At 37.4% G+C, this 24,206-nt stretch overlaps 1 protein-coding gene across 6 annotated transcripts in view; it reads left to right on the plus strand.

Annotated features, from left to right (window-relative positions):
* Nucleotides 1-24,206, plus strand: part of RALGAPA2 (Ral GTPase activating protein catalytic subunit alpha 2) — a 323,368-nt gene that overhangs the window by 75,881 nt on the left and 223,281 nt on the right. For all 6 annotated transcript variants that reach the window (XM_046679548.1, XM_046679547.1, XM_046679546.1 and 3 more), the window contains exons 9-12: nt 1,731-1,930; nt 9,066-9,293; nt 21,075-21,242; nt 22,337-22,474. In XM_046679548.1, coding sequence (XP_046535504.1) covers nt 1,731-1,930; nt 9,066-9,293; nt 21,075-21,242; nt 22,337-22,474 — 734 coding nt within the window. The remainder of the gene's footprint in view (nt 1-1,730; nt 1,931-9,065; nt 9,294-21,074; nt 21,243-22,336; nt 22,475-24,206) is intronic.

The following is a 24,206-nucleotide window of genomic DNA, read 5'->3' on the forward strand; positions in this document are numbered from 1 at the left end:
CCTCAGCTCACAGCAATAAGGAGAAACTGTGGCTCCTATACTTAGAAATAATTTGAAATGTATTATGATTCTTTGGTGTAATTATATTTAAAATCGTTTTTTTTTTAAAGATTTTATTTTTCCTTTTTTCTCCCAAAGTCCCCCGGTACATAGTTGTGTATTATTTTAGTTGTGGGTCCTTCTAGTTGTGGCATGTGGGATGCCGCCTCAGCATGGCTTGATTCGCGGTGCCATGTCCGAGCCCAGGATTCGAACTGGTGAAACCCTGGGCCGCCGAAGCAGAGCACGTGAACTTAACCACTTGGCCATGGGGCCGGCCCCTAAAATCTTCTAATGTAAAAAATAAGCTTGCATTTCCTTAAGTCCTCTCTTAGAGTGGTGGGATATGGTGACCCCAGACCTTGCTCATTGGCCAGGCAGGCCAGCCCAGGCCGCATAGCTGCACACAGTAAGCCCTTACTTTTATATTGGATCTTTTATCCAGCAGGTTCTACTTACAGCTTCTTATGAAAGGACAGATGTTTGGGCAAGTGGGTAACCCAGGGACAGTAAGCGCCAGAGGGGAAAGAAACATCAGAGAATTTCCAATTTAGCTCCTAAAGTTTTCCTTCTATAAGCAATGAAGACTCATGAGACAGAAGCATTCCTTAGATTTGTGGAGGTGGGGGGGGCAAATCTTCCTGTCCTTGTTATTTTGAAGCAGGTTAAATTAGTTAAAATGAATAATCAAGAACTATTTTGGAGGGGAAAAGGTCACAACAGATGTTAATCCATCTGGGGAATGTAGACAACTAATTCAGTCGTCTCTGGGTGTGTGTTTGTACCCACACGCTTGAGCAAGGGGAAAACCATGGAAGCCCAGTGCACTCTGAAAGATGTGGAAGTGCTGACTTGTGGGGGTACTGGATATGTATTTTGTTAGCTATATCTCTGTGGGTATTTTTTTAAAAAATTCTGATTGCATAAGTAGTCTATATTCATTGTAGGAAACATAGTATATTGTTAATATTCTGAAATTAAAAGTTATTTTCTGAGAATTTTTCTGCAGGTACATGCAGCTACCTACAGGTGTAAAAAAATTAGTAAGAGAGTTGGACTTACAGCAAGTAGTATCTCAAATCCAATGCCATAGAATTGTCATATTGATTATGGAATTTAAAGAATGAGAAATGGACCTCCTATTAATTCTTTGAAAATTGTGGTGTCCGACACCTCAAAGATGAAATATGACTTTCTGAATTCTTTCAGACATGAAGTAGATTATACTGATTCTGTTTCTTTGGATTCATTTAAAGGGAAAAGGATTTGATTAGTGTAGTGTTGGATGTTAAAATGCCTAAAATGATGAAAATGTCTATGCATGCTTTTACATTTGTTCCAGTCATAAAGTAAGATTAAATTAGTTTTAACATGTAAAAAGATTTTCACTATTACAGTCACATGTAATTTCTCAAATTTGTTAAAAAGATCAGCTTAGTTTTTCCACAGCTATATATCATAGTTGTAAGTGAACAGTCACTATTACCACTACCTCGTCTTGGTCAGATCGCAAGGTGGAACCAGAAATGAGTCGACCACAAGATGCCACTTTTAATCCTTTCTGGTTCTTTAATCTTAGTTGGTATTTAAACAACCAAATATATGTCTATTTAATTGGAAACTGAAACATTTATAGGGGCTATATAATGTTAAGATCCACTAACCTAATCATGTGTTCTTTTTTCTTCCAGACATCCCCCATTTGAGACCAAAGCCAGTGTACGTTACTACAACTCGAGACAATGAAAACATTTACAGTACAAAAATTCCATACATGGCAGCTCGGGTTGTTTTTATTAAGTGGATTGTAACTTTCTTTTTGGAAAAAAAGTATCTAACTACAACACAAAACACTAAAAATGGAGTTGATGTGTTGCCTAAAATCATACAGGTATGTCACTCATCATCTTTTTATCTCCTAATACTTTTGTAATAACACACTAACATATACCAGAGAAATTGATTATTAGGGTTATTGGTTTTTACAGGTTGTTGGTTATAGGGACTTGATTTTATTGGTGTGCTGTGTAATGCTGAGGTTTCAGAGGAAGCTGTGAGTTACAAGCACTTGCTGTGCTCTCTTGGCATTGCCACGATGAGGCAATCTTGTGGCGAGGGAGGCGTTCTGAGAAGATGGCTGTTGTGTGCACACTCTTGGCCTCCTCTCATTTTCTCTCCTTCACTCAAGTACCAGTCACCTTTGAGCATAAGACCAGGGACCTATTTTACCTTCGCCAGTTCCCAGCACCTGGAAGGCCCTCAGGAATCATGCAAGTGGGCCATAGAGAGCACCTGTGAGACTGTCAGGTGCCCTTTGGATCTCAAGGGAAGGAGTGGATTAGCAGCTCAGGGTTTCAGGGTGGTTTTTGAGCCATGATGGGGGTCCCTGGAAGAGAAGGCTGCCTCTCCTCAAGGCCTTTGGTGAAGACCTCTTCTTTATGGGGCCTGTGGTGCCTTCTCTCTATGGCTGGCCTTGGTTAGACACAAATGGGGCTTTCCCAGCAGGCTGAGTTGCTGCGGGACTTTGCGCTGGGTAGAGCGGGACCACTTGTGGAAGCCAGAGAGCAGACACTGCACAGAGGGGTTGTGGTTTTGTGTGCTTTTTATGTTGTTCCCAAGAGCAGGCATAGGAAGTATGGGCCACTTAGTGCAGGTTTGCTGATTCCTGGAGTTTCCAGAAGTGTGACCTTGGCCCTAGCTGAGAGTACACACACCTGAGGGGTAGTTAGTACCTTGAAGGAGGAGCACGTGGCTCCATTGACAAGAATTGACTGAAGAACCGGAGGAACTTATTTTCAAAGAAGTCTGAGGGAGATAGAATTGCAGTAAGAACAAAACACTTGCTGAAAGAAAGTTTAAAACCTTAAGTTTCTTAATTTAAAAATTTAGTAGGTGACCTGGAAAAGGTAATGATCACTGCTGAGAACAAAATTGGTTTTCTGAAGAAATATCCCACAACACTGAGCAAAAATTCAAAGAGATGGAAATCAGGAATTAATAAATAAGACTGGAGGACAGGTCCAGACTTACAAATATTGTGAGGGCAGAAGAAGAAAAGAATGAGAAGTAGTAACTGAACTAATAGAAAGAATAGTTAACCCGAGCTGAAAAAAGGTGACGCCTTAGACTGAAGAGGTCTTTGAGTCCCAGGAAGAATTAGCTAAACAGACACAAACTTAAACAGACATTTGACTTTCAGGGATTAAGGAAAAATTATACAGACTTCCAGACAGAAACCAGAGGTTCCTTCAAGGGAGTGAGACTGAGATTAGCATTGAATATCTAATCTAATTTATAGCCCTGAAAGCTGAAAGAACCTGTCTGTCTGTCTCTCTCTTTCTCAGAACCTTGCTTCATTTTACATACATAAACCAATGCCAGATAGATTTAAGGTCTAAATTTATTTAATGTCTAAATATAAAAACAAAAATATGAAGAACTTAGGAGAAAATCTAGGGGAATGTATAAATTTGGGAACTGGGAGACCAACTTAGGTAGAGATAAGACCCAGAAGCCATAGAAGAAATGAGATTCAGCTTTATTTAAAAAAATAGAAGAATACTTACGTGTCAAAAAGATAGCATAAAGCCACACCCATGCAATAGACTGCGAAAAGCATTTGTAACATCATGGCTGTTAAAAGAGTTCATATTCGTGCTGTAGAGAGTGCCTAAAAATTGATAAGAAGACAACCCAGTTGAAAAATGGACAAAGGAGATGAAAGGGAAGTTCACAGAAGAGGAAATAAAAATGCCCCCGATTTCACCAGCAGTCAGGGAAACACAGTTCTGAAGCATGATGAGAGACCTTTATTCATGCACCAGGTAGACAAAAACTAAAAATCATCACGCAAACACTTGCATGAAATTATATATAAGACATTCAGTCACACTCTTTGATAAACTTTACATTACATTTCGTGTGATTGTTCAGTCAATTCAAAACAGTCTATTTAAAGGATGTAACTTTTTCCTACCTGGTTTCAAAATTTCAGAAAACCGTCACCTGGATTTATTGAAAATAAGTTGCTCATTCTTGAAAAATATGTTTAGATGATGATAAGTAGCAAGAATAGCAAATTAACCACTGCTTTAAGCTTCTAATTTTTTCCTGTAGTTGACTCTTCACACTTGTGAGTCATCTACTTTCAGTGTCGTAAGGGCCTGACCTCCTGAATCAATTAGGATGGTTCTATTATCTTAACAGAAAAAAAAGATCCCAGAACTCCAGCTTTCTTAAATATAAAAGAAATATTTTAATCTCATGAAAGAAGCTCATGATGAGGGTGGCTGAGAATATGGTTCACTCATGCTCTATGATTCTTCGCAATCTTCTCTTCTCTGCCCTTTTCCCTCTGGCTGGTTTATCTTCGATTCCCCCATGATTACAAGATGGCTGCCAGCAGCTGGGGCACTGCTATTTTTGTTCAATTACAGAGACAATCTGAAATATGAAGGCCTTCCCTTTTGTCTGAGTGGAAGAATTTAGGTTACTTGGCCTCTCCTAGGACAGTAACAAGGCACTGATTGGCTTACAGCTGGCTATTTGAATGGCAGAGGAGGGCTGTGATTGGCTTCCATGAAACAGAATGCTCCCCTGGTACTTGGATGGCGTCAGCTTCCTGTGAGTCAGGTACGAGGAGCACTGGCGTTTTGTTAGGGAGGGGGCATGGATGCTAGGCAGACAACCATCTGTGCCCAGTGCTACCATGCCCTGCAGGTGGCTGCACCTAGAAATGGCCACTGCCATTGTAGAGACTGTTGTTGTATTAGTTCCCTATTGCCACTGTAGCAAGTTACCACAAACTTAGTGGCTTGAAACAACACAAATTTATTATCTTGCAGTTCTGGAACTCAGAAGTCCAAAATCAGTCTCAGTTGGATAAAATCAAAGTGTGGGCAGGTTTGTGTTCCTTCTGGAGGCTCTAGAGGAGAATTTGTTTTCTTGCCTTGTCCAGCTTCTAGAGGCTGCATTCCGTTGTTCATGGCCCATCATCATATCACCTTTTTTTCCCTGTTGCCATCTTCACATCACCTTCTCTGGGTCTGATCCTCCTGCCTCCTTACAGATCCTTGTGATTACACGGGGGCCACCCAGATAAACCAGGATAATTTTCCCATCTCAACACCTTTAACTTAACCACACCTCCTAAGATCCTTTTGCCAGGTAAGGTAACATAGTCAAAGGTTCTGGGACTGGGGCAGGGACATCTTTGGGGGCAGTCATTATTCAGTGAACCAGTTGTTTCCTGTATTCCTTTCTCTGCCTTGCTGCTGTGTTTCCCACCTCATCTCACGTCTCTCCTATGTTCTACTCTTCATTTACATTGTATGTGAGAAAAAGCAGCAATTTAAACAATTGAATATTAAATTTTGGAAATGGAGTTACAGGAATAAAAAGCACATATAATTGCATTTGTCTTCTGAAAGTTTTTGTTTGAAGTTTCAAATTTAGTGTAATTTTACTCATGTAAAGTGAATATTACTGTCCAAGTCAGGCAATCTAAAATCTCTTTTCAAAGAATATGCTGCTCTTATAAAAGCCCTTTAAAACAGTCTTTTAAGTACTGTTTCCAAATAGAGTTCACACGTTTGCCACTATTACTACATTAAATGTCATGTATGAGGTATTTTTTCCAAAGTGAATTTACTTCTTTTTGATCTAGAACTAATAACTTTGACAATGTTTTTCACCAGGGAGAAAAGGAATTAGTGCATCTTCTAGACTTAGCTTACTTACCACTTGGACAATCTGTTTTAACAGATTTTCTTGTTCAGTGGTGTCATTCATGAGAGAATGAAAATACAGCTGCTCATACATCCCATACTGTGTTGGCAACAAGAGTCCTCCTCTCAAATCTGCACTGATGCAGAAATTCTTCGCTCCTCAGATGAAAATGTTTTCAGTGAAGTATTATTCCTTAGTAATTCATTTTGTATGAGATAGTACATTAGAGAAAGCAGAGTGGTGATTTAAAAATTTTAGCAGTAACTGTTTTTACCAGTTCTGTATGCACATGAATTAAACATTAAAACTCAAGTCCGTTAGGGAATGGAAAAGAAAGTTTGAGATGCTAAGACAGTTGATCACATTTACCTGCATAATAACTCTTTAGTTATATTATTAAAGTACCGCTTTTACTAATTCTGAACCAGCCCTTCAATGATTCATGGGCTGTGGGTTTCCTGAAATTGTATTTTGTGGGATGAACAGTTAGAAAAAGGGAATCACACAAATTGACAACCCTACAGGAGTTTGTATATTGTACAAACTCATTTGTTTGTTGATTACCACTGTAGTGCTCTCTGTGTTCTTAAGCTCTACCAAGGCAAATGTGTGCTGCCCCCAACAATGTAGGTGAGTCACCACTGGGGGATTGAGTGACATTAGGCATCACCAACAGAGTTACAGTTACATCCTCTTGTTTCACACCTGCTTTGTGGATCTCCTCATTTAACCTGACCCTGAGGGTGAAGAAGTCTCAGTGTGAGCTGTGGGTTGAGAAGAAACCAGGGTGGTAGGGAGGGTAGAGGGGAAGGATTAAGTGACAGTTTGTATCATGCAATTTCCTGAGCCACGGCAGCGCAGGCCTGGTCCAAGCAGATATGTCTGTTTCACTGACTAAGGTTGCTTCATACACCAAAGAAGTGAAAGTCATCTTTGCGTTTACCACTGAAATCAACTAATACTAAATAGTCATTGAGAATTCCAGCTTGAATGTAGTGGGCACAAAACGGACCTCTTTCTGTGGTTAATTCTTATTCATGCTCGTACTATAAATCTTCGTAAAAGAGACAAGAAATGAGTAGACTTGGATTATCAGTTTGTTTTTACTCTTATTACTTGCTATAATTATCAGTATCTGTCAAAACATATAGATGTTTTTGGAAGGCAGCCTTTTGTAGATGAGTGGACTAGGAGAGGCTAAGAAAAGCATCCTTTTATCAAGAGAAGTAGTTTTCAATTTATGGCATGATGAGAAATCCGTCTATGCTACTGCTATGTTCTGTTTGGATAACAGCTCATTGTTTGAATGACTTGGTGCCTTTAAACTTCATTCTTTATGTACATTATTTTAGTTTTATTTAATTGTTATGTTATCTAAGTAGTTATCTAATGACCTCAAAACTCAGTAGCTTAAAACAACAATCCTTTCTTGCCTCTTGTGGCACTAACTGAAGTCAATGGATGGTAGTCTTCAGCTGGCAACTGGTTGGTCTGGAGGGTCCAAGATGACTTCATTCATATGCCTTTTACTTTGGTGGGTGCAGTTGGAAGGCTGGGCTCAACTGTGCCTCCCTTTCTATGTCGTCTCTCTAGCAGGCTAGGTAGACTTCTTTCCTGGCTGCTCAGGGCTCCAAGAGCAAATCTTCCAAGAGATAGGAAGTGGTAACTGTCTACCTCTTGGTCCTGGGCCTGAAACTGGCACAGGTCTCTTCCATTCTATTCTACTGGTTAACACAGTTGCACAGTACATGTGGGTCAAAGGGAGGGGATGTAGATTTTGGTTCTCTAGGGAAGGAGTGTCAAAGAATTTGTGGCCATTTTTAATTTGCTACATATGTGTGTATGTACATGAGTTTTTTTTTTCTTTTCTGACCTGTGGGGAAAATGGGTAGGACTTATTGATCAAAAAGTCACAGGTTATTGAGCTGCAAAAGATGTTAGACTTAATCCAACCTCCATGCTTTACAGATGAAAAAAACATGTATCAGTAAAAATGAGTAAAATTTTATTTTTCTATGGAAGATAGTTGATCCATCAAAAAGATGAACTAATTTTAGGGGCTGGCCCCGTGGCCGAGTGGTTAAGTTCGCGCGCTCCGCTGCAGGCGGCCCAGTGTTTCGTTAGTTTGAATCCTGGGCGCGGACATGGCACTGCTCATCAGACCACGCTGAGGCAGCGTCCCACATGCCACAACTAGAAGAACCCACAACGAAGAATACACAACTATGTACCGGGGGGCTTTGGGGAGAAAAAGGAAAAAATAAAGTCTTTAAAAAAAAAAAAAAAAAAAAAGATGAACTAATTTTTATAGGATAGCTTATCTCACAGTGTGACATGATAAGCCACACAGGCTTAGTAGATAAGGCAGAAAGAGAAAAATTATTATAGATTTAATCTTCCATTAATTTTCCCAGAGATTACTATTTGGATATCTGCTTTGCTTTGAAACGGTCTTTGGTAGTCACTGAAATTACTATTTTATATTACTCATATCTTATCACTTCTTGTACAAAATATTCACCGTGGGTAGAGTTTTAGTGGTATTTGGAGTATATATTTTTGACACTTAAAAGAATAATAGTAGAATTTACAAAGATGAAGCATAATTATACATGTATTATGTTTGGTGGAAACCTTTAATTCTATGGAGGAATGAGAGCAGAACAGTGTTAAACTTTGTGAGTCATTGCATGAATTATTTTATTTCTTTGTGTTGTTAAAGTCTTCTAAATATTTAAGGTTTTATAAATATATTAAGTTTGATCTGAGATTATGAATATAAAACTCAGATCAAGGTTCTTCTCATAAAATACCCTTTAAAGATATTGGCATTCCTCCATCAAGGTGTCACTTTGTCTTAAGAATCAAATGATGCTTCCCACATTGTGGCTGCAAAAAATCCACCAAGTTTTCAAATCTTTGTGACCATAGAGTAAGTGCTGAAGTGTAGAGACCAAAGGTGATGATAATATAAATTTATTTACACATTAATCTATTCTGTGATTCTACAAATGTAAATTAAACTTTCCAGGTTGATAAATCTTCACAGCCTTCCTCCCTGCAATAATTTAGTAGTTTTCCTGTTAAAATAACTGAGTCAGGGAGGGGTTAGTTGGTGAACTGTAAAATTGGTAAATATAGATCCTGGAGCCCCTTGTGCTTTGAGTAGCGCTGGTTTCCAGCTTGTTGTCAAGTTGATAGAAACAAGAGTTCTTTAAAATAAAGCAAGTCTTCAGTTTTGGTAGGTGTTCTTGAGTGTCAAAGAGGGTCACTCAGAAGTGGTAATGACTTTCTTCCAGACTGTTAGTGGTGGTGCGGGGCAAGAGAAGGCGCCGGAGATGGATGGTGGCGGGCCCACAGAGCAGGACAAAAGCCATTCTAACAGCAGCACCTTGTCTGACCGAAGACTCAGCAACTCTAGCCTTTGTAGCATTGAGGAAGAGCACCGAACCGTGTATGAAATGGTGCAGCGGATTCTCTTGTCAACACGAGGTTATGTCAATTTCGTCAATGAAGTATTTCACCAGGTTAGTGTGTGTATGTGTGTGTTATAAATTCATGAAATTGAAGAGATATTTGCTCTTGTTCTTTTAATCATAATACTCCAAGAAATACCATTGATGAATTGGGCTAAATTACAGGACAGAATAATGATCCCTCTAATCCTGCTTTTAATTTGTCATGTAGAGTGTTGTGGTTTTCATTCTTTTGTGATTTTTTAAATTATGTTTTTGGGATAAAAAACCAAGACTGGTATATATGCTGAAAAAAAGAGACACACTTCAGAACTCAGGACACTTATAAACTCAAAGTGAAAGGATGGAAAAAGATACTCCATGCAAATGGCAAAGAAATGAAAGCAGGGCAAGCAATACTTATATCAGACAAAATAGTCTTTAAAACAAAAACTGTAACAAGAGACAAAGAAGGGCACTACATAATGATAAAGGAAACAATCCAACAAGAAGATATAACGCTTGTAAATATCTGTGCACCCAACATAGGAACACCTAAATATATAAAGCAACTATTAACAGACTTAAAAGGAGAAATAGACAGTAACGCAATAACAGTAGGAGACTTTAACACTCCACTTTACATCAATGGATAGATCATCCAAACAGAAGATTCATGAGGAAACACTGGCTTTAAATGACACTTTAGACCAGATGGACTTAGTAGATATATACGGAACATTCCATCTAAAAACTGCAGAATACACATTCTTTTCAAATGCACATGGAACATTCTCCAAGATTGATCACATATTAGGCCACAAAAAAGTCTCAATAAATTTAAGAAGATCGAAATAATACCAAGCATCTTTTCTGCCCATCAAGGTACGAAACTAGAAATCAACTACAGGAAGAAAATCAGAAAAGCTGCAAAAATGTGGAGATGAAAAAAAATGCTACTGAACAATGATTGGGTCAATGAAGAAATCAAAGGAGAAACCAAAAAAAGACCTAGGGACAAATGAAAATGAAAATACAACATGCCAAAATTTATGGGATACAGCAAAAGCGATTCTGAGAGGAAAGTTTATAGCAATTCAGGCCTATCTCAACAAAGAAGAAAAATCCCAAATAAACAGTCTAACAGTGCACCTAAAGGAACTGGAAAAAGAAGAACAAAGAGAGCCCAAAATCAGCAGAAAGAAAGGAATAAAAAAATCAGAGCAGAAATAAATGAAATAGAGACTAAAAAAACAACAGAAAAAATTAATTAAAAAACTAACCAAAAGATTAACAAAATTGACAAACTTTTAGCTAGACTCACCAAGAAAAAAAGAGAAAAGTCTCAAATAAAATCAGAAGTGACAGAAGAGAAATTACAATAGACACCTCAGAAATACAAAAGATTCTAAGAGAATACTATGACAAGCTGTATGCCAGCAAATTAGATAATCTAGAAGAAATGGATAAATTCTTAGAGTCATACAACCTTCCAAAACTGGATCAAGAAGAAGTAGAGAATTTGAATAGACCCATCACCAGGAAGGAGATTGAAACAGTAATCAAAAACCTCCCCCAAAATAAAAGTCCAGGACCAGATGACTTCCCTGGTAAATTCTACCAAACATTCAAAGAAGACTTAATACTTATCCTTCTCAAACTGTTCCAAAAAATTGAAAAGGAGGGAGACTTCGTAAGTCATTCTATGAAGCCAACGTTATCCTGATACCAAAACCAAAGAAGGACAACACAAAAAAGAAAATTACAGGCCAATATCACCATGAACATCAATGCAAAAATCCTCAACAAAATACTAGCAAATTGAATGCAACAATACATTAAAAAGATAATATATCATGATCAAGTGGGTTTTATTCCAGGAATGCACGGATGGTTCAACATCTGCAAATCAATCAGTGTGATACACTACATTAACAAAATGAGAAATAAAAATCACGTGATCATCTCAGTAGATGCAGAGAAAGCATTTGACAAGACACAGCATCCATTTATGATAAAAACTCTAAATAAAGTGGGTATAGAAGGAAAATACCTCAACATAATAAAGGCCATATATGACAAATGCAGAGCAAATATCATTCTCAATGGAGAAAAACTGAAAGCTGTCCCTCTAAGAACAGGAACCAGACAAGGATGCCCACTGTCACCACTCTTATTTAATAACATAGTGTTGGAAGTCCTAGCCAGAGTAATCAGGAAAGAAAAATAAATAGAAGGGATCCAAATTGGAAAATAAGAAGTGAAACGGCCATATTTGCAGGCAACATGATTTTATACATAGAAAACCCTAAAGAATCCACTAAAAACTTTCAGAAATAATAAATGAATACAGTCAAGTCGCAGGGTAAAATATCAACGTAAGAAAAATCGGTTGGGTTTCTATACACTAACCACGAAGTAGCAAAAAGAGAAATTAAGAATACAATCCCATTTACAATTGCAACAAAAGGAATAAAATACCTAGGAGTAAACTTAACCAAAGAAGTGAAAGATCTGTACACGGAAAACTATAAAACTTTGTTGAAAGAAAATGAAGACACAAAGAAATGGAAAGATACCGTGTGCCGTTGGATTGGATGAATTAACATAGTTAAAATGTCCATACTTCCTAAAGCAATCTATAGATTCAATGCCATCCCTATCAAAGTTCCAAAAACGTTTTTGACAGAAATACAACAAAGGATCCTAAAATTTATGTGGAACAACAAAAGACCCCGAATACCCAAAGGAATCCTGAGGAAAAAGAACAAAGCTGGAGGTATCACACCCCCTGATTTCAAAATATACTACAAAGCTAGAGTAACCTAAACAGCATAGCACTGGCACAAAAACAGACACACAGATCAATGGAACAGAATCAAGAGCCCAGAAATAAACCCACACGCTTATGGACAGCTAATATTCGACAAGGGAGCCAAGAACATACGATGGAGAAAGGAGAGTCTCTTCAATAAATGGTGTTGGAAAAACTGGACAGCCACATGCAAAAGAATGAAAGTAGATCATCATCTTACACTGTGCACAAACATCAGTCAACTCAAAATGGATTAAAGACTTGAATGTAAGACCTGAAACCATGAAATTTCTAGAAGAAAACATAGGCAGCATGCTCTTTGACATTGGTCTTAGCATATTTTCATGTATCATGTCTGACTGAGCAAGGGAAACAAAAGATAAAGTAAACAAATGGGACCACATCAAATTAAAAAGCTTCTGCACAGCAAAGGAAACCATCAATGAAAGGAAAGGACAACCTAACAATTGGGAGAAGATATTTGCAAACTGTATGTCAGATAAAGGATTAATATCCAAAATATACAAAGAACTCATACATCTCAGCAAGGAAAAACCCAACAAGCCAATTAAAAAATGAGTAAAAGATCTGAATAGAGATTTCTCCAAAGAAGATATATGGATGGCTAACAGGCACATGAAAAGATGTTCAACATATTAATTATCAGGGAAATGCAAATCAAAACTGCAATGATATATCACCTCACTCTGGTCAGAATGGCTATAATTAACAAGACAGGAAACAACACGTTTTGGAGAGGATGTGGGGGCAAGGGAACCCTTGTACACTGCTGGTGGGAGTGCCAACTGGTGCAGCCACTATGGAAAGCAGAATGGAGTTTCCTTAGAAAATTAAGAAGAGATCTGCCATATGATCCAGCTATTCCACTGCTGGGTGTTTATCCAAAGAACTTGAAAACATAAATGCATAGAGATACATACACCCCTATGTTTATTGCAGCATTATTCACAGTAGCCAAGACATGGAAACAACCTAGGTGCCCATCAGGGGACGGATGGATAAAGAAGATGTGGTATAGATACACAATGGAATACTGCTCAGCCATAAGAAAGGATGAAATCCAGCCATTTGTGACAACATGGATGGACCTTGAGGGTATTATGCTAAGTGAAATAAGTCAGAGGGAGAAAGTCAAATACCATATGATCTCACTCATAAGTAGAAGATAAAAACAACGACAAACACACACATAGCAACAGAGATTGGATTGATGGTTACCAGAGGGGAAGGAGAGAGGGAGGAGGAGGAAAGGGGTGTTGAGGCACATGTGTGTGGTGATGGATTATAATTAGTCTTTGATTGGTAAACATGATATAATCTACAGAGAATTTGAAAGGTATTATGATGTACATCTGAAAGAAGTTATATAAGTTATAATCCAATGTTACTGCTATAAAAACAAATTAAAATTAAAAAAATAAAGTTTTTGTAAAATTCCTACATATGGAGGGAAAATTCCATAGTTGAGCAAAATCATCCCACAAATACCCTCATGTTTCCATAATAAACTTTCAACTGAGAGTTACATGGGAAGAAGGCCATTCTTGAATGCTCATCAATAAATGAATGTAGCAAAGAAGAGCCTGAGGCTGCAGTGTTTCCCGGGCCTTGGGGAGCTCTCTAATGAGCTGCAAGTTTCTGCAAACAGTTCTACTTTCGCTGCAAAGGAATATGGCAACACACATGATAGAAGTATTTATGTCTTAAGAGGAAAAAGGTGAGTGAGAAAAGGAATAAAAGGGAAGAAAGGATTTGAGGCCGAGACATTGAAATAACACACCTATAGTGGAAACTGGTGGGTAAAAGGTGTTGGGAAGAACAAGTGCAAACAGCAAAACGGTTCAAGCAAGGGAAGAACACAGAAGAGATCAGAGGCTGGGGCAATGATTAGCAGCCATGGGTGACAGCTCGGCCTGATCTTGCCCCCGAGGGGACATTGGGCAATGTCTGGAGACATTTTGGTTATCACAATGTCGGGGTGGGCAGTGCTACTGGCATCTGTGGATAGCAGCCCAGTATGTTGTTAAATATCCAGAAGCACAGTACAGCTTCCCCCCAACCCATGACAAAGAACAATCTGGCCCAAACTGTCAGTAGTGGCTGCTGTGGAGAAACTCTGAGCTATAGCCATCTGACAGCAGAAGCAGAACCCTTGATGTAGTTGAGAAGACAGTAGCTCTGTAGCCTGGGCTGGAGCCACTAACCACCTGCATCGTGGTACTGGTGTCCCGGAAAACAGAGAACATGGCTCTTTTGGTGGGGGCTTGTGTATGATAGGGGAATGGTTGTTTAGTCTATGCGCTAGAACAGAAGGTGACACCCTCAAATGGCAGAGACGTGTTATTGGTGAGAGCAGGAAGACTGCTGCACACATACGAGCGGTGCACCTGCACCATGAAGACCTTTTTACAGAGAGGCAAGATTTCCAAATAGTGAGTAATGAACCCTTCGCTTCTGAGACTTTCATTAAAAAGAAGTCAACCAGGAATGAAACTCCCAGTAGAATCCACAGCAATCTAGAGGTTTTACCATATTTTGTATTTTAATGAACACGAAAGTTTCACTTGAGAAAATGTGTTGAATCTGCAATTAAAATTCCCCTTATGTAATGTTTCCCTGATGTTTGTGGCACAGCACTGCTTTGGTTCTTCTCACTCCCTGACAGTGTCTTCTTCTGTTTCATTTTTTGGTCCTTTTTGTTCACTCCAAATTACCAGAGTTAGCCAAGATTCTGGCCTTGAACCTCTGCTTCTGTAACTCCATACTTGCCTCCTTGGGGCCTTCAACTGCTTGCCCGGTGCCATCAACCACTGTGGCATATGATTCCCAATCAAGCCTTTTGTCCAGATCTCACTTCTTAATTTCACACTTGCCCTTTAAAATGCCCACTTGCAGTCTCATCTGTCATTGTTGTGGTATCTTAATGATAACAAGGCCAAACCTTATCTTGTTTCCTTCCCTAACATCAGCATCTCCTCTTGATTTGACTGCTTCTTTAAAGGGACCTGTGTTCTTACGTACATATTTATTTTTGCCCTTCTGAGTTCCTTGTCAGCTTCTCTGTGAGCCGTCACTGGGCAAGTCATGCAGGGGGCTCTCTCACTCACTTTCTCTCCTTTTCCTTTGACCATGGTTAGCAGCACACTCCTTGGAGCCGCACAGCTTCTGTGTCCTCCCTTTTAAATCTATACACACTGTGCTGCCAAAATATTCTTTTGTTATAATAGTCCATGATTTAAAAATCTATCCTATTCCCTCCATTAATGTTGCTATAATCGTGTTCCTGTTGTACACATGGAAGGTAAAGATTTAATTTGAATTGAAATAGTCGAGATCCTAGAGGACATATGATAGAGATCAGAGGTCAGTACACTTTATTACAGTAAAGGGCCAAATAGTAAATATTTTAGGCTTTCTTGATCATATGGACTCTGGGTTGCTCTCTGAGTTGCAACTACTCAATTATGCCTTTGTAGTGAGAAAGCAGCCATAGATAGTATGTAACAAATAAGCATGGCTGTTTCATATAAAACTTTATTTACAAAAATCAAGTGGCAGGCTGGATTTGGATTTTAGATCATAGTTTGCTGACTCTGTTCTATAGTAATGTTTTAAATTCTTGGATGAAAATGCTTAAAATATAAGACTAGATATCTTTGACAAAGCTTTTCAGTTTTTTGCAGTGTGCTAAGTTGATATGGTTTACCTTTATTGTATAATTGTCAACTTATCATACACATAGTTCTATCTGCATCCATTATTGACATTCTACTCATGACATTAGTGTGCTCTAAATTCCAAATTCAGTCTAAACCCTAAATCCAATCTAAATTTAATTTGGAAGTAGCTGAGTCATTGAGGTGACTGCAGACTACTTATGACTGAAGTTATGAGACATCTATGTGCCATGAAGCTCAAAAACATTTTATTTACATTTTATATTTATTCTTAATCAAATCTAGTTTAAAAGTGTATATTTGAACTTTAAAATATGAGTATTATACATTGTTAAAATACCGAAATAGAGACATTTAGGAAAGGGGGCATGGGTTTTAACACTGCATTCTATTGCCCTCCCTTGATCAATGAAGAATTTTTCTTTTATGGAGCACGAAATGTGACTTCTTTTCTAATAGTCTTTTTCAATTTTAAGTTAAAGTATTCAGAGACTATTTAAGCCTCAAGGCTATTAAAGTTTAAAATGCATATTCAAGAAGTGCATGTTCTCAGTGGGGATGTAAGTGTGTTCTCACACTAGAGAACTGTGTGAGACAGCAGAAGATCAGATGTCCACGTGTGTGACATGGGAATAAATGCAGATGAGTGGCCCCTGGAAGCAGGGAGGCTCACAGCAGGGACAATGGTGCAAGTCATCTTGGACTGGATGGTTCAGTGAGATGAAGATGGTGGAAATAGTAACTGATGGGAGATGAGGTTCTGCAAGGTTCAGGGCAGCCTCAGTTTACTGCCACCCCCAGCAGGAGGCCAGCAGTGGTGGAGTGCTTCAGGTAGGGCAGTTCTAGTCTCTGGGTTGCTCCATTGGAAATTTGTCTTCTATCTGGTGTTTTTCAGACTGCCTGTTGTGACCATTTGTAGGTCATAAAATCTACTTAGTGGGTCAAAAACTAGTATTTTAAAAAAAATAATGGAATAGAATAAAATAGACCAAAACATTTCATAGTGCAGTGCATATTGTAAGGATTAGAATTTCTTCGTGAAACTTCTGATTTATTTATGTATATACTGTATATACAAAGGCAGCTATCCTTCTGTAAAATATCTTAGTTTATGGTCTGAAAAGTTCAAGGCAGTGCTCTAAAGGATCTTTATTCATTAGGTTGTTTTGTTTTAAAGAACAACTTTATTTTTGTTAAAGAAAGATGAATGTTCATTAGATAAACAATCTCTCTCTATATGTAATTGTAGAGGAGAAGAAAGCAAAAGCAAATCACTCAAAACACTACCATTTAAGTAATTTAAGTAACCACTATTAATGTTAGAAGAGCTCATTCTAGGTATTTCTATGTGTATATATGGCTGCTGGCCTGGCTAGATAGATAGGCAAGAAACGGGCAAAGGGGAAAGGGTAAGACAGGATGTAAACAGAAGGCAGCCTGACAGACAGACAGGAAGGGCTTACAGATGAGCTGATAGATATAAACTGGCAGGCAGGCGTAGAAGAACAGACAGATCGGTAGAGAAAGGCCAGCTGGCAGAGGTGGAAATAAACAGGGAGGTGAAGATGTACAGGTGGGTGGGTTCAGGCAGACAGGCAGACAGAGAATTTGGCAGGCAGATCTAGATGGACAGGCAGGCAGGCAGCCATGGACAGAGACAGGTAAAAGTGAAACCAGACTAAGCAGATTTGAATAGGAAAAAATAGAACTTCTAGAAGTGAAAAAAATGTAATAATTGAAATAGTAAAGGAAAACTTCAAAGGATAAGTTTAATAGCAGATTAGATGCAGCTCAAGAGAGAATAAAGTAGATGATAGATCTGAAGAAATTATCCTGAATGCACCTCAGAGAGACAAAGAGATGAAAAATCTGAGAGGTTGAGTCATGGAGGATAGATGGGAAGGTATGAAGTATGGATTCAACTCTCTGCTCTTCATATTTTTTGACTGCTGTTCTACCAGTTACTGAGATTATTCTACTATGGCTGTAGATTTATCCACATTTTTCTTCAAAGTCTATCAGTATTTGCTATATATATATTTGAGGCAAAATTATTAGTTGCAGTACAGATTTAAAATTACTATATGTTCCTTTGAAAAGTTTTCTCTCTTTATCTCTAGTAATGCCTTTTTGCCTCAAAGTCGATCTTGCCTGATCTTAATTTAGCTCCACCAATTTTCTTTTGATTTGTGTTTGCATCATGTATCTTTTCCTGACTTTTTACTTTCAACCTCTCCATATTCTTATGTTTGGGATGTCCTCTTATAAATGGTGCATAGTTTTTAAAATTGAATTGTTTTAAAAATTTATTTAAACCATATAATTTCTGTCTGTTGATTGGAGCATTATTCTATTTACATTTAACATGACAACTGCTGTAATTGTATTTAAGTTTACTATCTTACTTTCTACTTTCTAGTTGTCTTGAATTCTTTCAGACTGATGGTTTTTAGCATCCCATTTTTCTCTTCTAGATTAATATGTTTATACTCATTTGTAATACTTTAATGGCTAACAACGTACATCTCTAACTTGAAATCTTGCGTCAATTTCAAGTTTTACCCTCTTAATATGCACTTTAGCTCCATTTGCGCCTTGTCAGTTTATATGCCATTATTATGTATTTGACATCCATATTATGAAAATATAATATATGTATAATCTATTTCAGAACTATAATTATTTTACTCAGGTTTTTTCTTTTTATTCATATATATTTTATTCATTTAGATTTATTCAAATAATTACCCTTTTTTGTTGCATTTTTTTCCCTTCCCAAATCTCTGACCTGGCATTATTTTCCTTCTGCCTAAAGAATAACTTTTAGTATTTCTCTTAGATCAAGTCCCTTGGTAACAGATTTTCTTATTTCCTTATCTGAAAATGTCTATATTTTGCTTTCGTTTTTGAAGTATATTCTGTGTGGTGCTAAATTCTGCATAGGTACCTGTGTTCTTTCTTTACATTGACTATTTCATTCTTTTGTTTCTGGCTTCCATTGTTTCTTTGAGAAGTTATGCTAAGTTACATGTTTGCTCCTTTGGAGGAAATGTGTCTGTTTTCCTCTGGCTGCTTTTAAGACTTTCTGATTGTCTTTGGTTTTCAGCAGTTTTCCCATAATATACTTTGTGTTTATCTTGCTTGTATTTCTTTGTGATTGTTGAATCTGTGGATTGATATCTTTTATCAATTTTGGCAAGATTCTCAGCCATTCTTTCTTCAAATATTGTTTCTGCCCCTTCTTACTAATCTTCTTTCCTTCTGCATCTCCAACCATAGGATAACCTTTTCATTGTATTCTCTCTCTTACCTTAGCTTTTGATTTAGCCATCCTTTTGTCTCTCTGTGCTTCATTCTGGATATTTTCTTCTGTTTTCTCTTCAGCTATGTCCATTCTGTTGTTAACTCATATACACTGTTTTTAGTTTTGGTTATTTCATGTTTCAATTTCATTTATATCTTTTTCTGGTTCTTTATCTAGATTTCATATATGTTTAAACTATTGTCTAATTTTTATTGTTATTGTGTTAATATTGACTTCTTTTCTCATATTTCTGATTTTTTAAGATGCTGTATATCATACTAGCCAGACTGTACAAGTAATTTTGGTTTTACTGTGATTTTATTTTCCTCCAGAGAGGATTTATATTTGCTTTCTGGGAGGAGTATAACATGATATACCTTGATACTGGATTTGGGTTACATAGTTGTCTACATTTGTCAAAGCTCATCATCCATTTAAGATTTGTACATTTCATTGTTTATAAATTTTACCTAAAGTACAATAAATAAATTTTGAACTCTAGTCAGTGATATGCATGCTGAAATGTTTAGGAGTGAAGTGTACTGATATCTGCAGCTTTCTTTGACATGCATCAAAAATAAAATGGATTGAAAGAAGGTTAGAGAGGGGTAGGATTGACAGATAGCTATGTGGTAAAGCAAATATACAAATGCTAATGGTAGAATCTAGAGGGTGGGTATATGGATGTTAACTGTAAAAGATTTTCAACTTTTTATATATGTGAAAATATTTGTAATAAAATTTTGGAACAAAACTAAAATGAGCACCATTGTACTTTGTCATATTCTTGTCTTTATTGATCTTTATTAAGATGTGAGTCCAAATATTTGATATATGGATACATTGCAGCCTTGTTATAACACAAACTCCTCTATTCTGAAGTTTGATGTGACATGACCACTATCTATGGAAAATGTGTATATTGCACAAAGCCTTGTTACAGTGAAATCTGCCTGTAACTGGATCCTGTAGCATGAACCTTGAGGACGATATTAAAGCAAATCTCTGAACCTTGAGTTCAAGACTTGGATTCATCACTAACTAAGTTTGTAAGCTTGGGAAATATATCAGGTATTATGAGCCTGAACTTAATTCTTCATCTATGGAATTAAAGCAATTATAGGAGTGTTGAGTACCTCTCCTTTGTGTTCACCCCTCGTATAGAAATATTCCTTAAAGCTGGCACTCAAAAAGCAAATGCATTTCCCCTTTACATTTTTGTTTACATTTTTGGAATCTTATCACATTAAATCAAAATTCTTATTCTATACATTAATTCAGGTGTGTAAGGGGATTCTTGAATGATAAAAAGTTCGCATAAGTATGCACAGTGCTACAGCTGGCCAGTGGCTTTCATTACATCGGTATCTGTCCTCATTGGTGTGCTGGTAAATGTTGAACAACTGGATCTCAAAAAAGGATGGAAAGGAGGGAAAGAAGAAGGAGAGAAAGAAAGAAAGAAGGAAGGGAAAGGAAGAAAGAGAAAGATAAGGAAAGGAAAAAGGCAAAAAAAGACAAGAAAAGAAGAGCCCTGATTGGTAGCACTTGCCTACTTCTATGGTATAAATACTCCTGCCGTGGCGAATTCAGGCTACCAACGTCATGTCACTGAACCTGGAGTTGGGAAGAGATGTGGCAATTGGCTGCAACTGGCTGTACTAGTGTGTCTGTTATCTTATAATCTATTTCTGATTCATTGGGAAAAGTTCCCAGTTGTACACTTATTATTCTTTATATAGCCAATTAAAATATCTGCATAGGTGTGCATTTTGATTATTCTTGTGGAAAAATTATTCAGAAGATAGAAGTTATTTTTAAATTGCATTATGTTTTCTGGCCCAATTATGAAAATACCTTTTTTTGTCAGATAAGTTTGGTGTGCACAACAATATGTGGCTCTGTGTAGTATATTCACAAGCCTTATGTTTCAAAGGAAAGTCTGAAATTGGTGATGGCCAATGGAAATGTCTATTTTGTGGCTCTTTATTGATCTGAGCTTGTGTGGAGTTAAAGGAAATTTTCTCTTTTCATTTTAGGCGTTTTTGTTGCCTTCCTGTGACATAGCTGTAACAAGAAAAGTAGTTCAAGTGTACAGAAAGTGGATCCTCCAGGACAAACCTGTGTTTATGGAGGAACCAGATAAAAAAGAAGTTGCCCAAGAAGATTCTGAAAAATTAGAATTTTCAGAGACTGACAACAAGGAGGTAATATTTTATCATTTATTGTTTCAGTTGGGAGTCTATATTTTTAAGCAAAGCATACCTGCTCAGTCAAGGGTCCCAGTCGGTGGGACATAGGCAGTTGGATCTTTTTTTTTGTTGTGTCTAATGTTCTCTAGTTGCTGAGTTCCGTGAGGACCTGCCTCAGTGAGGCTGCTTCTGTGCTCTATTCAGGATTGTCTGTCATCTCCTAACCTGCAGGCTAGGCTCACATGTGCATTGAAGCTTTGTTATTCACCATGATGTGAGAGTTGTTTAATAAACCATCATATTTTACATGTTTCTATACGAGACTAAAAGTGTCACTGCCTTATCGTTGACATGTTAATTAGCATTTGAGAAACTAAATTTAGAATGTTTGGGCAGCCTTTTCTTGTGCAGTGGCCTGTACCAGAAACAGTCAGTATGATACCCACTTGAAAGGACTAACCCAGTGACGAGTGTTACCTTCCCCATTGGTAAGCCTCGCTGTGTGGCTGGGTGCTCCTCAGAGAACCAGTGCTGCTGGAATGGGCCTTTCAGTTCATGTTGGATAAATCTAGAGGCTGGGTAAATCTAAAACAACAGAGTGGGACCTGTTCCTGAAACACGAAAGAAGCTTAAGTCATATTTATATATGTATATTTACACATTCTGTTTTGGAATCTAGTCTGAGAAATTATTTCTAAAAGTCAGGGTTTGTCACAGCAATTAACAACAAACATTTAAACATATTTGTAACCAAAGACATATCACTTTTAAATATCTGTATCAATTCCATAATTTTGATTTTTTAATATTGGTGAAGTCATTCTAATAACTAGTCATGAAGTTAAAATGTAAAATAAGCAAATGGAATTTATCATACATATTAAAGGTCAGTACTACATGCTCATTCAGTCATTGGACGTTTGTTTATTTCTTCAGCACATCCTGAATACTAGAACTATTTTAGGTGCTAAAGGTAGAGTAGTGAACACAATGGAAAAAGACTTGTCCTCCTAGAACCCATATTCTCATAAATTCTGGTGAGTGTGAGGAATTAAATATGCGAATGTGTGCTTCTTCCCCCTCTGTTAACTGGTTGTTATTTTCTAAAGACCTCGTCTGAAAGTTCCGGTCATAAGCGATCTTCCAGTTGGGGACGAACCTACTCCTTCACAAATGCGGTGAACAGAGGGTGTGTGGCAGAGGAGGAAAATAAGAATGTGAGAGCTGGGGCCCAGGCCATGCTGCAGGTACGTGTGCAGCCAGAGACGACATGCCCCCAGTTGGAGTTGGTTTGAACATTTTGTTTATTAGGGTAACATTGTATAATGTATGGTGGTATTTTTAACCATCTGTCAGTAAACAGCTCTTAAATTCTCGTTCTAAGTTTTCTTCCTAATTTCTCACTTTCAATTTGAAAAAATTTTTTTTTTAGTCAAAGGAGACGTAAGAACTGGTTGCAGTTTTTTAAGAGGAATTATTATATAGTGAATGTAAAAGGACTAAGATTTAAATCTTAAATGTATCTTCTGAACACATATGGGTAGTTAGTTACCCAGACTCTAATTTGCAAGACCAGCATGGTGATTATTTAATCTTACAAGTAATAATCCTCTTAAAAATTACCTGTGTTTATGAAGAATGATGATTAATCCATTAATTTTTAGATATTTATCTGAATGAATATATGAAATAGAACCGATACCATTTAAGGACGTTTGAAAGAACAACTTTGGCTCATCACTTAATCTCCCTCGACTTCAGGATTTTATTTCAAAGATGGAGATTGGGAGATTACTTCTTGGGTCCCATTCAGCTTGAAGGTTGTTAAGAACATAAGTGAAAACACAGGCTGCCTCTGTTTCCCCTGCTGCCAGGCATGCCCTCCATCCCATAAACATGTTTGTAGCAATGTCCAGTTAGGCCTCCCACACAGAGGCCAGGCATGGAGTCTTGGGATGGCGAGGGCATGGCATGCATGGTACCCAGTTTTAAATGACACTATATTTCTAAAATCTGTCTCTTGATAGGATTCCTTATCATGGTATCCTTTTTATTTTTAAGTTACTTAGCAGTGTAATACACTAACTAATGAATTTTCTCATTTTTCAAAAATCAAATCAGCAAATAATTTAAAATTAACTTAAAAAAATCAAGATGATTTTACTTAAGTAGCTTCAAAGAACTTTGGTGCAGCTCATAATTATAACCTGTGTCCTCACCAGAGAAATACTTGCAGGGTTCCCTGCCCTGTGTCGCTCGGTAGCCCCCTTTCTCCAAGTCGATTGCCAGATTGCCATCCTCAGCCATCCCACTATCAGCCAGTGAGATTGTGGATGCCAGTTATCTTCCTGGGTTCAGAAGAATGTTATTTGTTTTCTGAAAGGATAAGTTACATCTGCTTGGATGAACCAAGAAAAAAATTTTCTACTTGCTTATAGCTCTAGTTTTAAAAAATATTTAGTTTGGATTTAAATAGCTGTTTTTGTTCTCATTGTATCCAGTACCTTGGTCCTTTATGTGGTTCATTAGGAGAAAGTGGCCAAATGGAGCTTTGATAAGATAGTACTCTTCTGTAGTTGCTTTTGACAAGTCTAATTTGGACATATTAATTTTATTTATTTTTACCTTAACTGATACTAATGTGGTAATAAGAAATTACGGAATTACCATGTTGATGTTTTTAACAAAGCAAAGTGAACGAAGTGTGATATATGGAGACTCTTCACTTTTACTTGGGAATATGCAGTAATTTCAAATTCAAATCAAGAAGCTAAAGACGTTGAATTAAACTGATCTGCATGGCAATATGTCATCTATGGCATACATCTTTAAAAAATAAAGTCAGTAAAACTGCTGTAGTTTGTTAGTCAAAAAATTCTTTTTCTTGCTTGAAGGCTAGTAAATTCTTCATGATTGCTGTTATCTATTATCCACTATTATAGCACTTATTTAGTAATTCTTCCTAGAAAATTGAGACAT

The sequence above is a fragment of the Equus quagga genome, chromosome 12 (genome assembly GCF_021613505.1).
Source record: "Equus quagga isolate Etosha38 chromosome 12, UCLA_HA_Equagga_1.0, whole genome shotgun sequence".
Taxonomy (NCBI): Eukaryota; Metazoa; Chordata; class Mammalia; order Perissodactyla; family Equidae; genus Equus; species Equus quagga.